Source organism: Solea solea, chromosome 14 (genome assembly GCF_958295425.1).
Source record: "Solea solea chromosome 14, fSolSol10.1, whole genome shotgun sequence".
Classification (NCBI taxonomy): domain Eukaryota; kingdom Metazoa; phylum Chordata; class Actinopteri; order Pleuronectiformes; family Soleidae; genus Solea; species Solea solea.
In genome coordinates this window covers 11,014,723-11,029,919 of record NC_081147.1, presented here as the reverse complement: position 1 = coordinate 11,029,919, position 15,197 = coordinate 11,014,723, and the positions used below count along the sequence as shown (strand labels likewise).

At 40.5% G+C, this 15,197-nt stretch overlaps 1 protein-coding gene across 2 annotated transcripts; it reads left to right on the top strand.

Annotated features, from left to right (window-relative positions):
* Nucleotides 1-454: 454 nt before the first annotated feature.
* Nucleotides 455-14,483, top strand: ints6l (integrator complex subunit 6 like). Of its 2 annotated transcripts, none has more exons than XM_058650516.1 (18): nt 455-776; nt 897-974; nt 3,685-3,834; nt 6,000-6,089; nt 6,243-6,426; nt 6,554-6,682; nt 7,450-7,613; nt 7,835-7,987; nt 8,085-8,217; nt 8,687-8,781; nt 8,892-9,002; nt 9,200-9,415; nt 9,511-9,637; nt 9,819-9,961; nt 10,066-10,297; nt 11,044-11,421; nt 11,766-11,859; nt 12,366-14,483. In XM_058650516.1, the coding sequence occupies exons 1-18, from the start codon at nt 666-668 to the stop codon at nt 12,466-12,468; spliced, it is 2,691 nt and encodes an 896-aa protein (XP_058506499.1). In that variant the 5' UTR covers nt 455-665; the 3' UTR covers nt 12,469-14,483. The 2 variants fall into 2 exon arrangements, with proteins under 2 accessions (XP_058506499.1, XP_058506498.1); XM_058650515.1 differs by having other exon boundaries at nt 457-776; nt 11,041-11,421.
* The last annotated feature ends 714 nt before the right edge of the window (nt 14,484-15,197 follow it).

The window sequence follows — 15,197 nt, the reverse complement described above, 5'->3', positions numbered from 1 at the left end:
ATCACTTTAATGACGTCACATTAATATGAAAGGAGACAACTTGCTCCACCATACCCTCTGTCAGTATAAAGTACCTCACACGGTGTGAATGTGGGGGTGCAGGAGTTTTCTAAGTCAGGACGATGGCAGTAATGCAACATCATGAAGCTGATTATGCACATACAGAACCGCAATCACAAACCTGTGACAAGCTGCTCTCTGTGGCTCCCCGTCTTCGTCTTAAAGCAATATCGGTGTCTCCATTAACAACACCAGCAAAAGACTTCCTATAATACCTGCAGAAGTCATCACTATCATCACAAGTGTGCAGGGTTGGCGGAGTAGACGTACACACAGCATGCGCGAGCCACCGCGACCTCATTATATATTCATTTAAATGAGGGGGGGGGGGGGGGGAAACACTAATGATTTTCAGCCAATGGCGTTGCAGCTGAGGCAGAGGGGCGGTATTCGGTGTTAGGAGCAGAAGTTGAAGAGCGCGAGTCCGGGCAGAGCTCTAGATAGGCAGACGGAGAGAGGGCAGAGGCAACGGCCCTCTTCTGGAGGGGGGGGGGCTTATTATAACAAATATACACACACATGTGTGAGCTGTTTGGCCGCACTATAGGTCATATGTGGATAACGGTTATTTTAGTAAAGCATACCACCGCGGCTTTACATCTAAAATGCCTATTTTACTTTTCCTGTTAGACACGTCCGCCTCTATGAATCAGCGCACTTATTTGGGTACGACGTATCTGGACGTTGCTAAAGGCGCGGTTGAGGTCTTTATGAAGGTAAAGAATGATTTTACCCCGACTTATTAAGAGAAATATGCACCCTTGGCGTGCATAGGGCTCCTTGAGCACGGTCGGTCGAAATTAATATATGTTGTTTTGGTTTTCTTTTTTTGACAGCTGCGTGCCCGAGACCCGGCTAGTAGAGGCGACAGGTACATGCTAGTTACATTCGATGATCCACCATACGGAGTGAAGGTAATTAGCAAATGATACCATTTTTACATTTGACAGGAACGAACGTTTTTCTCTGTCAGGGAGATTTTATTATCCTTCTGGTGTGTAGTCAGTGTTGGGCGGCTTCTCCGTGGCGGAAAAACGGTATCTTTTTGCTCCAAATACCCGCAGACCCGGAGATGTACGACCTCCGAACATCCAGCGGACATTTTGCTTTTGTGTTGAGAAAAGTCTCGGGCGTTGAGATGGAGGCGGAGAGATTTATTATCACCAATGTCGTCGCCCTTTTTTCGACCATACGGCGTCACGATTGGTCAAAGAACCTGTCAATCATTTTATACTCCGCCCCCAATGACATCCCCGTGTTACTATTGGTCAATCAGGTCTGAAAGTTGATAAGCTCTAGTCGCCCAGATTTTTTTACATATATTTATGTGAGTTTGCTGGAATAAATTAGAATTTATCAATAATATATTTATTTTCCATGACGATACTATACAAAATATGAAATACAATATAATAAAATATACCACACACACACATCCAGGCACAATGTGAATCACTGCAATATTTGTTTTTCATGGGCTTCAAGTCAACAAGATACTTTACTAATCTGTTGACATGTTGTGTGACCAGATACACACACATCTCTCTCTCTCTCTGAGCTCATCTTACCCAATAAAATTAAATCATGTGATCACCTGAAGTCTTAGATCTGCCTCAGAGGATGATGCTCTTGTCAGAATTACAAACGTCCTGGTTTGCCTAACAATGTCTACAAACAACAATACCCAGTACTTTCCTTTGCCCCATATGAATAAGACTCTTTATGCATAGAAATCACTTTGCTTGCCTTTCATATTTTTTTATTTTTTTATTTCATCAATGTAAAGTGATGAGGTTTTGAATATACAGAGGTATAACGTATGTCTGAAGGTACAGTGCAAGTAAAAAGTTACTTGTAATCACTTGTGTATCCCATAGTTCCTATTTGTTTTGTTTTTTGTAACCTTGACATTTCACGTTCAGTACTTTGCTGCACCTACACATCTGCTGCAGCTTTTAAAGAGCCCGAGACTATGAATTGCAATAGTATATGATGATGTAATGATAATATGAAATAATAACACATAATATACAGTTATATGCCCTTGCATTATGAATGCAATTCTTTTATCTTACACCCACTTAAGAAAATGGGAAATTATTAAATCTATATAATCTGTATCTGTGTTTGTGTATGTGTGTGCTTGTGTACACATAATCATATTGCTATGATTTATGTGGATCATTAAACCGGTCTGTTGTTAGTGTTATTTCTTATTTCTGAGGCCTCATACACAGTATATCTTTAACTTAATCTACATTATATAATGTGTTAATTATTGATTAGTAAATGTACAGTCTTGCTTAGTGCAGATGTTAAAATCTGTGCAGGAATAAAAACAAACAAACACAGGCTATATCTGACTTTTTATTGACCTTTATATTAAAAAGGGAAAAAGAACAGCTGGCATCTCCGAGTCTCAGCACTTCCTTAAAAGATCTATGTCATTTTCATTGTATTCTGATTTTTTATTATATTAGTAAAACAGATGGTGATGAGTGGTTCTTGAAGAATGTAAATGTTTTCTAATTTAGTCACTGATCTTTTGGTATTCACCACACATGCGTCCGTCTGTCATGTGCTTAACAACTTTGCCAAATAATGCAAAATTATTATTATTTTTTTTTAAATAAAAAAATGTTTTTTCCTTGTTGTAAATTCTGTCATTAACTTCTCTTCCTCCTGCTCTTCCTCTCTTTGTCCTCATTGGCTTCTCCTTTGTTGTCTCTGCCTGCTTTGTGAACTGAGGATTATGATGAAAGGACAAGGTTATACTGAATGGGGATACTCTGATTGCACATTTACACAGGCTGTAAAATGTTGATGTAGAGGGAGAGATAAGAGGTTAGGCAGGAAGAAAACACAAATGTTCTGTCGACTGAATTATTGAATGCAAGCTAAGCCTTACATTTCTGCTTGCCTACACAAGAGTCTGTCTGGTTTGTGTCTTTGCTACTGCCCCCATGAGTGTGTGTTTCTACTTGAGTTTTTGCTTCAGCTGCTCAGAGAGTTTGTCCGTACGAGTGCATCACATTTTTTTTCTGATGTCATTCATTGAACACCCTGCACCTTCCACTCCATCTTTTCTCATTCTGTGTATTCAGTCCTCCAACCCCTCCCAGTAAAGGAAGTGGTAAGCTTGCAGTTCATCCTTAGATTAAGCATGAAGCTGCAGCAGTAAGATACTTGACCTCACTAGAGAAAAGTCTGAGCAGATACACGCCCACATCCTCTCCTGTGGGAGGAGGTCTCCATCACAGAAGACATTATTATTACGTGTCATTTAGCAGACACTTTTATTCTAAGCGACTTACAATAACAGCATGATGCAGCTCAAATGTGGGTAACTCATTTAATAGTTTTATGGAATATGGCCCAGAATCATTAATTTAGTGGTATTAAGTGGAATTTAATTTCTTTAAATTCCACTTACCAAAATGTGGCAGGCATATGTTTGACAACAATCTTGTTTGTCCTTGTCACTGAACTAAACCTTGTCTGTTTTTCTGTGTAACTGGTTACTGGAGCTGTTTTGGTTTGTGGCTTTTCGCCTCCTCTGCCACTGTGCTGGACGTTTATTTGCTGTGCTTTGTATTCATCCATCTGTTGACATGTGTATTTCAGGCAGGCTGGAAGGAGAACCATGCAACCTTCATGTGTGAGCTAAAGAACTTGCAGGCATTTGGTCTGACCACTCTAGGTCACGCACTTCGCACAGCCTTTGACCTGCTTAACCTCAACCGCCTCGTCTCAGGCATTGACAACTATGGACAGGTATTTGACCCTGGAATCCTATTATGTATTACTCTGGCAGCAGTCTCACCTGTTGCTATGAGAGAATAGTAGAATTTTTGTAGAATATTTTAATATACAGTGCTGTGCAGAGGTCTTAGGGCACCCAGAGCTTTGTTGTTTTTATGTCTGTCAAATTCTGCGATCATCGGTATTTGGATCGGAATGATGCGACTCAAGTTGGTCTAATATATTAGTCATTCAAACTCATACAACATGTGTACGTAATGCTCAAGCATGTGTTAAGTGAACCTGTTTCACAGCAGATATTTGTTGACATGAAACAGTTGGACAAACATACAGTAGGTTTTACCACTAACATTAATTATTGTTCAAGTATAAGCGTAGGTCACACTAAATACTAAACACGTAAACTTGTAGAAGCTGGGTTTTTGGTGTTATTTTAAAAACTAGGTTTCTAACTAACCTTTCCTGTACTTCTATTAGAAATATTTTTTGTATTGCTGTATTCTATTTTTACCCTTGATTGATAGCTCCCTTCTAACAGGTGGGAGTTAATTGTTGTGATTGTGATATAATCACTTTCAGTACAAATGTATGCCTATGGCGTTAGAATGTGCAAGACGTTTTCCATTTGAATCATTACAGCGTTGCTGAAACAACAAATCTAATGATGGCCCAAGATTTTTGCACAATAGTGTATGTTTGAAAGATTTGTGTTACTTAAAATGTCGAAAAAACCTATGAACTTATGTATTGCATACAGTAACATTGGATACATGCTGCTAAGGTGATTAAAATGTGTGGTAAATGTTATCTTAAATGTTCTGAATGTTCCATCACCAGTGCGCTGTAGGACTGAGTTAATGGCAGCTTAATCCACCACATCTCAGCTCTGCAATCACTTTCATTCCCTCCTCACACTCTTTTCCCCAAAGCCATGTTTGAACACAGAGATAGTTTACAGTACAAACAGCCACTTTCTGAATCTACTATATCATTTGTTGTGTACTTGAATTAGATGATGCTGACCCTTACACTACAATGAGAGGGGCCTCTGTGTGTAATTTGTAGAAGAAAAAAAGAACACTGTGCTTTAGGGGTGGGAGAAAAATCGAATCAGAAAAAAATGGGATTTTTTTTTAGAAAGAATTGGGCGTCTGTGTTTTCTGTAATCCAGTTTTGAATAGACCTGTTTCAGTTTCAGTTTCAAGCATGTTAATATGAAAACTCGCATTTTTGCTGTGTCCTATTTTTAGAGGCTCTATTCATTTTGGCTCAGCATGTTTATTTTATTTTATTGCAGCACTAGCTCAGTGAACACTGAGCTGGCAAAACTAAAACAAAAAAACACTTGATTTCCTATTTGGCTTGATTGTTTTTATTTCATTATTAACAGCTGTAGCAGTTCACTTTAAAAAGCATTCTGTTGATCATATTATACACCACTGTCACATTCAATTTTGATCAATGTCAGATTGACCTACATGTGATGTGTATTGATTTTGGAAATATGACTTGTGGGTTATTTTCTCAAGAAATGTATCATTTAATTTAGGTTTAGGGAGGAAAAGGAATGTATTAATTGTTTTCAAAGCTAAATTGCAATTTAAAACAACACAATTAGAAAATTGCTTCTTCTTTCAGCTTCGCCCTGCAAATCAATCAGTCAATATTTGATTGTTGTATGTTTTCTCTACAAATGTTTACATGTTGGAAGTATTTTACATGTCCAGGTTCTCAACCTTTCATTAGAAGACCGGTCGCTGTGTATATTTGAGGGGCATCTCTTTGATGAAGTCTGCTATTTTGTACAGGGATTCATTCAGTGGGTTTCAGAATAGAAACTTCACCCCTAGATGCCACTAAATCCTACACACTGGTCCTTTAATGTTGTTACGGTGTTTTGTGGTAATGCTTTTAAAAAATCAGTAATTGCAATACCTGTCAAAATATCCAGTGGCTCTTGAACGTGATGCTTATTACTGTGGTGATTTAACAATATAGTATCCTGCTTTTTTTTATCCTCACATGTTGTGTTTAACTGTGCATGTTTTCTGAGACACCAGAGTAAACATGAGCTCTCTTGAGCATAGAGAAAGGAAGTTGTGCTTGTGAGAGAGAAATAGGGTCACTGTTTGCTCGCACTGGGATTTAATTACTGACTGTTATCATTCCCCACTCAGGGACGTAACCCCTTCTTCCTCGAGCCATCTTTGATCATCACTATCACTGATGGGAACAAGCTAACACACAGCTCTGGGGTGCCAGATGAGGTGAGACCATTAAAAATATGTTAGCACCACTATGTACTGCACCCACTGATACTGTCAGCTGTTTTATTATCTATGATTATCTAAGTATTTCCTGTCGTTTAATGAGTTAGTTGGTTTAATGGAATGTTAACTGCTCTCCTGTCTGTTGTCCAGCTGCACCTGCCTCTGAACTCCCCTCTGTCAGGCAGTGAACTAACCAAAGAGCCTTTTCGTTGGGACCAGCGTCTGTTTGCTTTGGTGCTGAGGCTGCCAGGAGCAGCAGCACCAGATACTGAGCAGCTCGGTAGCGTCCCCACGGATGAGTCTGCTATCACCCAGATGTGTGAAGTCACTGGAGGTTTGACATTTTCCTTTATTTTGGCACCAGAACATTTTCTCTGTGTGTCTATACTCTTTAAGTCATCAATCACTGAATCATTCTGTTATATTCATCCCACTATACATGTGCTTCCTTTTCTTCTCAGGGCGATCATACTGTGTACGGACACAGAGGATGTTGAACCAGTGTCTGGAATCTCTGGTCCAAAAAGTTCAAAGCGGCGTGGTGATTAATTTTGAGAAGACAGGGCCAGATCCGCCTCTCACTGGGGAAGGTAAGTGACTGCAAATAACCGCTTTGACACTCTTCATTCATATTTTCGTGCCTGGTATACACAAAATGTTTTAAAAACTCTTGAGCACAGTGAATCAAACATGAATAAATCCACGTAGGCCGTCTGAAAGAAGTCAAGTATATTTTTGCAGTTTTTCTGAGTGCATCATCTCATTACATTTCATACAGTCGGAGGTAAGACATGGGGCATTATAAGCAGTATTAGCAGGAGAGGATCACCACATTGAAAGCAGAACCGAGTGCGTATAGAGAGGCATAAAACAAACAAAGCTATGAAAAGAAAAGCACTGAGATTAGTTGCACATCATTTAAGTTGTGAAAGGACAGACAGCATATTGTGTTTCTTTAAGTCCCAGTGCGTAACATCTGTCAGCCCCATGAGGAATTGTGAGTAAAAACCGAAACACTGCTGGTATCTCTACATGGCGTACGTCTAGGTATGTCAACCATTTGCTCTTTACTAGTGCTTTGTTGCTGTTATCGCCTCCATCTGTCATCGCTTCCAGTGTGCAGAGCAAATGTTGCTGGGTTAACCAAACACTGCTATTTTGAGATTGAGAAATACTGAGAGATATGTGGCAATGGCTTGATTGTAAAGGTCATTAATTTCTATTTGAAAAGTAGGATTTTAATGGGTGCTTTTTAGACACAAAGAAATACATGGTGCTCACCTTGTTCAACAGTTGTTTCCCTTATAGTTACATTCATTTATCTGTATTTTATTTATAATCTTCTTTTGTTTTACAGATATTGCAGTGGAATCAAGTCGTCCCGTGTCCTCCTTCAGTCTTCAGCCGTGGCACAGTTGTCACAAACTCATCTACGTGCGGCCGAACCCAAAGACAGGAGTGCCAGTCGGACACTGGCCCATACCAGAGTCCTTCTGGCCGGACCAGAATTCTCCGACGCTGGTGAGCTGACAGACTCTTAGAAAAACCTCACCTGTTCAGTGCTGCCTGAATACATACATCAATTTAACTGTCACAACGTCATTATTCTTCTTTTGTCAAGTTTTCAACTCAAAGACAATCATATACTGTAGATCTTCATGTATGTGTTGCTGTTCCACAGTTATTACATGGGTCTCTACCACGAATAGTGACGTCTGACAATCTCCATCTTCTGTTCTCAGCCACCTCGCTCTGCTCATCCAATGGTGCGTTTCTCTTGTGTGGACTGTGAGCCCATGGTGATTGACAAACTTCCCTTTGACAAGTATGAGCTGGAGCCCTCTCCACTCACCCAATTCATTCTAGAAAGGAAATCTCCCCACATGTGCTGGCAGGTAGGTCACATGTTCACACACCTCTGAGCTCGACCTGTTTCCACTGTCACTTGTGTTTGGCAGTTCTACAAGCTGCATTTTCCTTTGTTGTCTTTAGGTGTTTGTTAACAGCAGCGCGAAGCAAAATGACCTGGGACATCCATTTGGCTACCTTAAAGCCAGCACCTCTCTCACCTGTGTCAACCTGTTTGTCATGCCTTACAACTACCCAGTCCTTCTCCCACTCCTCGGTAAGACGTATGGCAGTTTACTGTTCCATAAGGCCTCCGTTTGTCAAACCTCATTTCATCTACAGCTTTCCATCTTCTGCAATATTTGCTGTGCATAACGTTTGGTGATTGTTGTTGCTGTTGATGTTAAAAAAGCATTTATCCAGTGAAACTGTTGAATGATGAGGTTTTTTTTGAGCAGTGGAACTTGTGAACCATTTTTGTGGTTGCTTCTTTCATGCTCCAGTCTGTTTGCAGCCACTGTCTCACTTTATTTTTCTTTATTTATATCATGCAGAACATTTTTTGATAATGATATATTAACAAGGATGAATATTTTCAGTGCCTTTTCTGGGCTGTTTGTATGTTGTGTGTTAGCAGTGCAGCAGCAGCAGCAGCAGCAGGAGCTGCAGATGGACAGCTGACTGGTCACTGTCACAGAAATATTTGTTTTTCCTCAGACGCCCTTCTCTTCTTTTTCTTCTCTCAGATGATTTGTTTAAAGTGCACAAACTAAAACCAAACCTCAAGTGGCGACAGGCCTTAGAGATGTACCTGAAGACAATGCCGCCATACTTCCTCTTGGTAAACTAAAGCTATGTTACTAAATGTTTGACTACTCTATTACTACTATACTATTTTGTTGTTGCACTTGCAATTATGGTCTAATTTTTGTCCTTGCTATTATCTAACAGCCCTTAAAAAAGGCATTGAGGATGATGGGCGCACCTAATCTCATAGCAGACACAATGGACTGTGGCCTGAGTTACAGTGTCATCTCATATTTAAAGAAGCTCAGTCAACAGGTAAGGACTGTTCCAGGCAGAATGGAAAAAAGCTCAAGCTGTGATACACACTTAGTGTTTCCATCAGTTGTAATTGATTTGACTGAAGACAATGTTTTTTCTGTCATGGCTAGAGAAGTGACACTTCATATTTTCAGTTTCTCCTACTGACATAAGTAAATGTGTGTTTTTTGTCTTCTTTTTTTATTGCAATGAAGGCGAAGATTGAATCAGACCGTTTTATAGTGTCTGTGGGGAAAAAGGCTCCACAAGAAACTGGCATAAAGGTGAAGAACCACTCCAGTTCTCTCTCACTGGCCCATCGACGCGATTTCAAGCAGTTGCTGCAGGGAATCACTGGGGAAGGGCCTCTTCGACCGGTTGACATCAATTTCAAAGAGTTTGCTGGCTTCCAGATTGCTCTGCCCAACAAGGTAGATTTAGGACACTGAAAACGGTGACACACTTAATGGCGATGGAGAAGTTTTGCAATGTTTTCCTCTGACTTCATATACTAATATGTTCACAGGATTTAAAACCTCAAGCTTATCGAAATGCCTATGACATCCCAAGACGGAACCTTCTGGATCAGCTCACCCGCATGCGCTCTAATATATTACGGACGTCGCAGAAACTGATTCGAGGACAAGATGAAGGTGGGATATGTTTGAGTTTGACAGTTTGCATTGCTATCATAACACAGTGTAAAAATATATACAGTACATTTTTAATTATGTCTTCAAGAACACACTGTAGTGTGTATGACTACACTAATGATACTTAACCAAAACACCAACATTAAGGTCAGTAATTTATTAAACATCCTGTGGTTGTTAGACTATCTACACAGCATTCCAGTAGCTCAGATGGGAAACTACCAGGAGTACCTAAAAATGAAGCCATCTCCTCTGAGGGAAATTGACCCAGACCAACCAAAACGTCTGCACACGTTTGGGAATCCTTTCAAACAGGATAAGAAGGTAACAATAACGCTGGCTGGTCCAAAAATAATACCATACACAATGTTTTTCACTCATTAATCAGCATCTTGTATCCCTCCTGATATGTGGCTTGTTTGTTTTAGGGCATGATGATCGATGAGGCTGATGAGTTTGTCGCAGGTCCTCAAAACAAGAAGAGAGGAAATTCCAGTGATTCCAACTCGGGTTCTACTGTGAAGAGAAGGCGAAGTATGTCCCCGCTGCTGCGGCGGCCACAGACTCCACCAGGAAACACCAACCATGTGCCAGTGGGAAAGATTCCAGCCGGGGTTCAGGGGCAGCAGAACCTCATCAAACCCATTCCAGTGAACAAAGGTGAGACTATACACAAATCCTGCAAAGTACAGGAAGTAAGCAGTCCACTGTTATTGCTGTGCCGTCACCACCACATGACATCAACTCCATGTATCAAGGAACTACGGTGGCCTTCACATACCAAAAAGGATGAACTCAGCAACAAGCACATTTTCTATGTTGTACGTGTTGTAAGCAGAAATGCAGAACTCACATTAGTTTGTCTGTTTGGGCTGCTGTAGAAACATGTCGGTGCAAAATGGCTGATTCAAGCCCCATTCTAATATTATTTCATATTCTGTAATAATCGAATTGTTATCATTGTAAAGCGATTTGTAGGCTGTTGCAAACATATTTATGCGTAGTATATGCAGTTACACACTGGACCTTTGATGCACATGTTCCTAAGAGTGTGTAGTACTGTTCTTTTGCCAGTTTTGTGTGTTTGACAACAAAAACTGGACAATGTCCTGCTTGTGATGCACTTGTTGAGTTCATATACATCCATTGTCTACTGCTTTATCCTCCACATGAGGGTTGCGGGCCCTTGTTCCTGAGATATTACTGTATTACACAGAACTTTAGTGAAACATGGCAGTGTTGAAGAAAGAACAGTGGTGATGTTGATGGTGTCCTTTTTCCTCTCTTTTCTGGCTGTTGATTCTGCAAATCAAATTCATTAGGAATCTGTGTCAGTAATGGGTGGCCACTTCCTAACAACGTTAATCTGACTCTGATTGCTGCTGTTGTTGTTTCCCCTGCAGTAGTGGATGAAAACAATGTGGCTGTCCCTGACAGTAATGGTGATGGGGTTCTTGAGCCTGAATCTGGGGAAGTCTGGCCCACTGAGATGGACTCTGTAGTTGGAAACCCAGCTTCGCTGACCCTTGAGGAGCAAGCCAGCATGGGACCAGTGGACGGGGGAGAGGATGTCAACATGACGGAGGAGAGACTAGTGGAGGACTGTCTGAACGAGCAGCCGCAGGAGGAGAAACACAACTGTGAACGGCTCAGTCCGCAGAGCCAGCTCGACGGCTCTGAGGCCGACGATGCCATGCTTGAGACCATTTTCATAGCACCACTAGATGGAAGCCAAGCCGAGCTGAGGACGCGGGTCATAAAGGAGGTCCGCAAGCCTGGGCGAAGTGAGTGTGAGCAGATGCAGTGTATTACGTTGCAGATTTAAAGCTGCAGTGTGTAACTATCGGTGATTTCTTTTGTCGTTAATGTTATTATTCTGCCCCTGTTTCGTGCATGTGAATGGATATGATGGAATATTATCGTTATTAGCACAGTGTCGCTGTTTCCTTAATCTGTCTTGACTTAAAACTAATCACTGCCTGTGTGCAGCGCAGGAATGTTGCCAGGCGACACAAGATCTAAACATTCCCTAACCCTTGTTTATATTTAACAGTTATGCATTGCAGTGTTAGTAAGTCTTGTATGCTAGATATGTTGGAAACATATCTGTGTCTGTGCTTTCTCTCAGATTATGAGGCCATACTGTCACTACTGCAGCAGGTGAAAGGGCCACTTAACGTTCAAAGGTACTTCATCCAACACGCTATCAAAGAGGCCATCAGGTAAGAAGCTTCTGCCAAGGAGGTTTTTTCTGTCACGTGTGTCTGTTTTGTGATGTTTTTATGCAATAACTATTGAACTGAATTTTGTGAAATTTGGTTGCAGTGTGGGAAATGCATGACCCAAGAAAGAACCCATTAACTTTTACAGTGGCAACATAGCAAGATGGAGCATTTCTGTTAATTACTCAAGATAATTACAATAGTTACAAAAGTCTGGCATATTATTATCTATGAGCAGATCAAATATGTTGTAGATCCAGGTTCCAGAGTTTCCTTATAGGATTAAGTGGAAATGGAAGTGTGTGATTTTTTTTAAAGTACTGCAGCCATCCTGTCTTTGACTCAGATTTACAGTATGATCTCTTTTGCTTCTTAAAGCAGGTTCACCTTGATAAATCTCCCCTGACTTATTTCCGCAAGCTTGTTCCCTTGACTTAAGCATAATTACTTTTACTGTTACCTATTTTAGTCCCTGCTTCCTCTAATTTCTTTTGCATCTGTGCCAGGTTCAAGAAGAGGGTACTGATCGAGCAGCTGGAGTTGGCCCTTGCTGACTTGGAGCTGAAACATGCAACGTCCCTGCAGCTCCCCAACGATCATGGCAGATAGTGACAAAGGCATCTTTGATTTGTGACTGAAGTGTGTGTCATTCCCTGCTGAATATCACCACTGGAAACAGAGATGTCCACATTGTGCAGCCTCAAAAAAGACTAACTGAGGAAGTTGAGGCATAAAAAAGAAGAATGCACTGAAAGCAGATGCTCCTACAGTCCCCGTGCTCTTACATCACATCCTGTTAGAGGTGGAGCATAAGGGGTTTAGCTGGAGGAGGGGCCTTCAGTGTAGATCCAGTGCCGACGACTAAAGAGACTTAAAAAATAATCCTCTTCATATTGACTGATGCCTTAAACCATATATGGCTTTTGTCTGTATCAGCACATTGTTCAAAAGACATGCACACACACACACTCACACAATCACTATGTTAAACAGACACACAATAAGCTGACTGCTCAGTTAATGGCAGAGCAAAGGATGGATGATTCCTATATTCTTCAAAGACAGACATTTGTTCAGCTGGTCTGAAAAGTGTAAGACTGAAAACCTTTTTTATACAGTAAATAAGTTAATGTTGCTGAAAGGCTGACAGGAGTAACCTGTTCAGTCGGTTACCCCTCTGATTTTAGTGTTATATCTGCATAGATAATGCACAGATGTTGATAGTGTTACCTGATATGTTCACTGGGATAATCCTGTTCTCATAGGATAATGTTTGTATTCATTAATATTGAAGGTGGGCAACATGGATTCAGGCTGTGAGTATGTCCTTTTATGTTGCAGTAGCAGTTTACTGTTTATTGTGATATACTGTCACTTTTCTGACAAATTATCCTGGTGCAAATGTGTGTTCCCAGATGTGAATGAACCTTTATTTAACTAGTCATTCACATTTACAGTAGAGCATCAAGAACAGCAGCACATATCCAAAAAAGGGAGAGAAAAAAAAAACACAGTCAAAGCATAAAAGCATAACATGGGACATTTTGTAAACTACATGCAGTCTATCACACAATAACAGCGTGAGGGAAGAGAGCAAGAGTAATGACAAACAATGCACAAACAACAGCAGGAGAACAATAATACTTAAGTACAAACAATGGCACACGAGACAGAAAGCTTTGAGAGAGTGGGTTCAAAGGCAGCTATCAGTGGAAATGTCCTTAAAAACTGACTCCACGTCCAGGTTTAGCTGTGGTCGTATGCAGCAGTGGCCTTGCATGACGTCAAAACCAACAAGGAGAAAAAGATGATACATAATTACTGTATCTACAATGATCCCTTTATAAACTGTAAAGCTAAGTGTTGAGCGGTTGTCAAACTTCTCTCACCTCACACCACAACTGCCATGTTGCCCACCCTTAAATACAGGCGTGTGTGTGAGTGTGTGTGTGTGAGTCTTCACACACACACACTCACACACCTGCCTTCTGGTTAAGTCACTTTCACACTGGGCCCATTTTGTCTCTAAATCACAGTTGTATCGAGGTCACACAGACAGAGCTTTGTAAAACTGAAAGTGATATAGAATATAGAAGTATTACGTGTCTTTGTTATGCATCAGTGTGTTGGACTGTAAATGGACTCATCACATCCCTGAAAACGCAGATGGCAGATGTGTTTACTGGTGTAGTGACTGAGCATCAGCGTCCTCCGTCAGTACCTGCCGTAAAGCAATACAACATGGGTTCAGTGAATGCAGCTGCAACCACACACACACTCACACACACAACATCTCTTCCTCCTCTCAGCACAACAAACACTCCATTGTCTCCCACAATCAAAACTTGATTCAGAGGAGTTTCTGCATGTGTCGGTGCCCAGTGGACGATCATGCATTGTTGATGTGCAACATTTTGATTCTCTGCCCTCTGCTGCTCTACAGTGAGCCTCCTCCTCTGTTCTCATTGTTTTTACGACAGCTGTACACTACTTTTTAATGTTGATAAGGAAGATAGACTATTTTTGTGAATTTGTTTATTTCAGAGTATAAGAACTATTTTGGAAAACATGTTTAAAGCCAATTTTGTAAGCTGTTAAATATGTATACAAAGTGTAAAATTTTATGAACCTGCTCCTTTTTTTTCTACAAAAACCCCCCCCACATAGAATGGGATCTGTCAGCGTGTCACTGTGTTTATTTCCACACAGCAGCCTTTATATGGAAATAGATTTGTGTCAATATTTTCAAACAACACTTTTCACGAAGCAAGCAACACTTTATGAATTGAGCAAACAAAAATGAACCACAAAATCAGAATACACAAATAAAATATCGATTTAATCATTCAAAAATATTGTATTTTATTTGTTTGAAAATATTGACACAAATCTAATTCCATGCAACCTGCTTCCTCACTTTATTTAAAATATTTATCGTCTAAAAATTGATCAATTAGGTTTATCTACAGATGTGTTTACTGAATCTGATGATATACAGTTTTTATAATTAACCTTGTGTGTCAGACACACCTGTAGTGGTTTTGTGAGTGCACAGACTATGACTGCATCAACGACAGCTGTGTGTGTCTACAGCCCACGGTCACCGCCTGCAGTGTTGGTGCAGGTTTGTATACCCGGGTACTGCAGTGCAAGTGTACGTCGTCTCAGATGAGAAGGAAACGTCATCAGTTCTCCCAAGAAAACAACAAACAAACAGTTATACTAATCTGATGACTGCCTCTGATTAACCCTGTGACTAACTGGAACCACACGATCAAGTACAACCAATTTCCTAAACCTTCCAACCTCAATAACAGAAGACTTTCTCTGTATTCTGC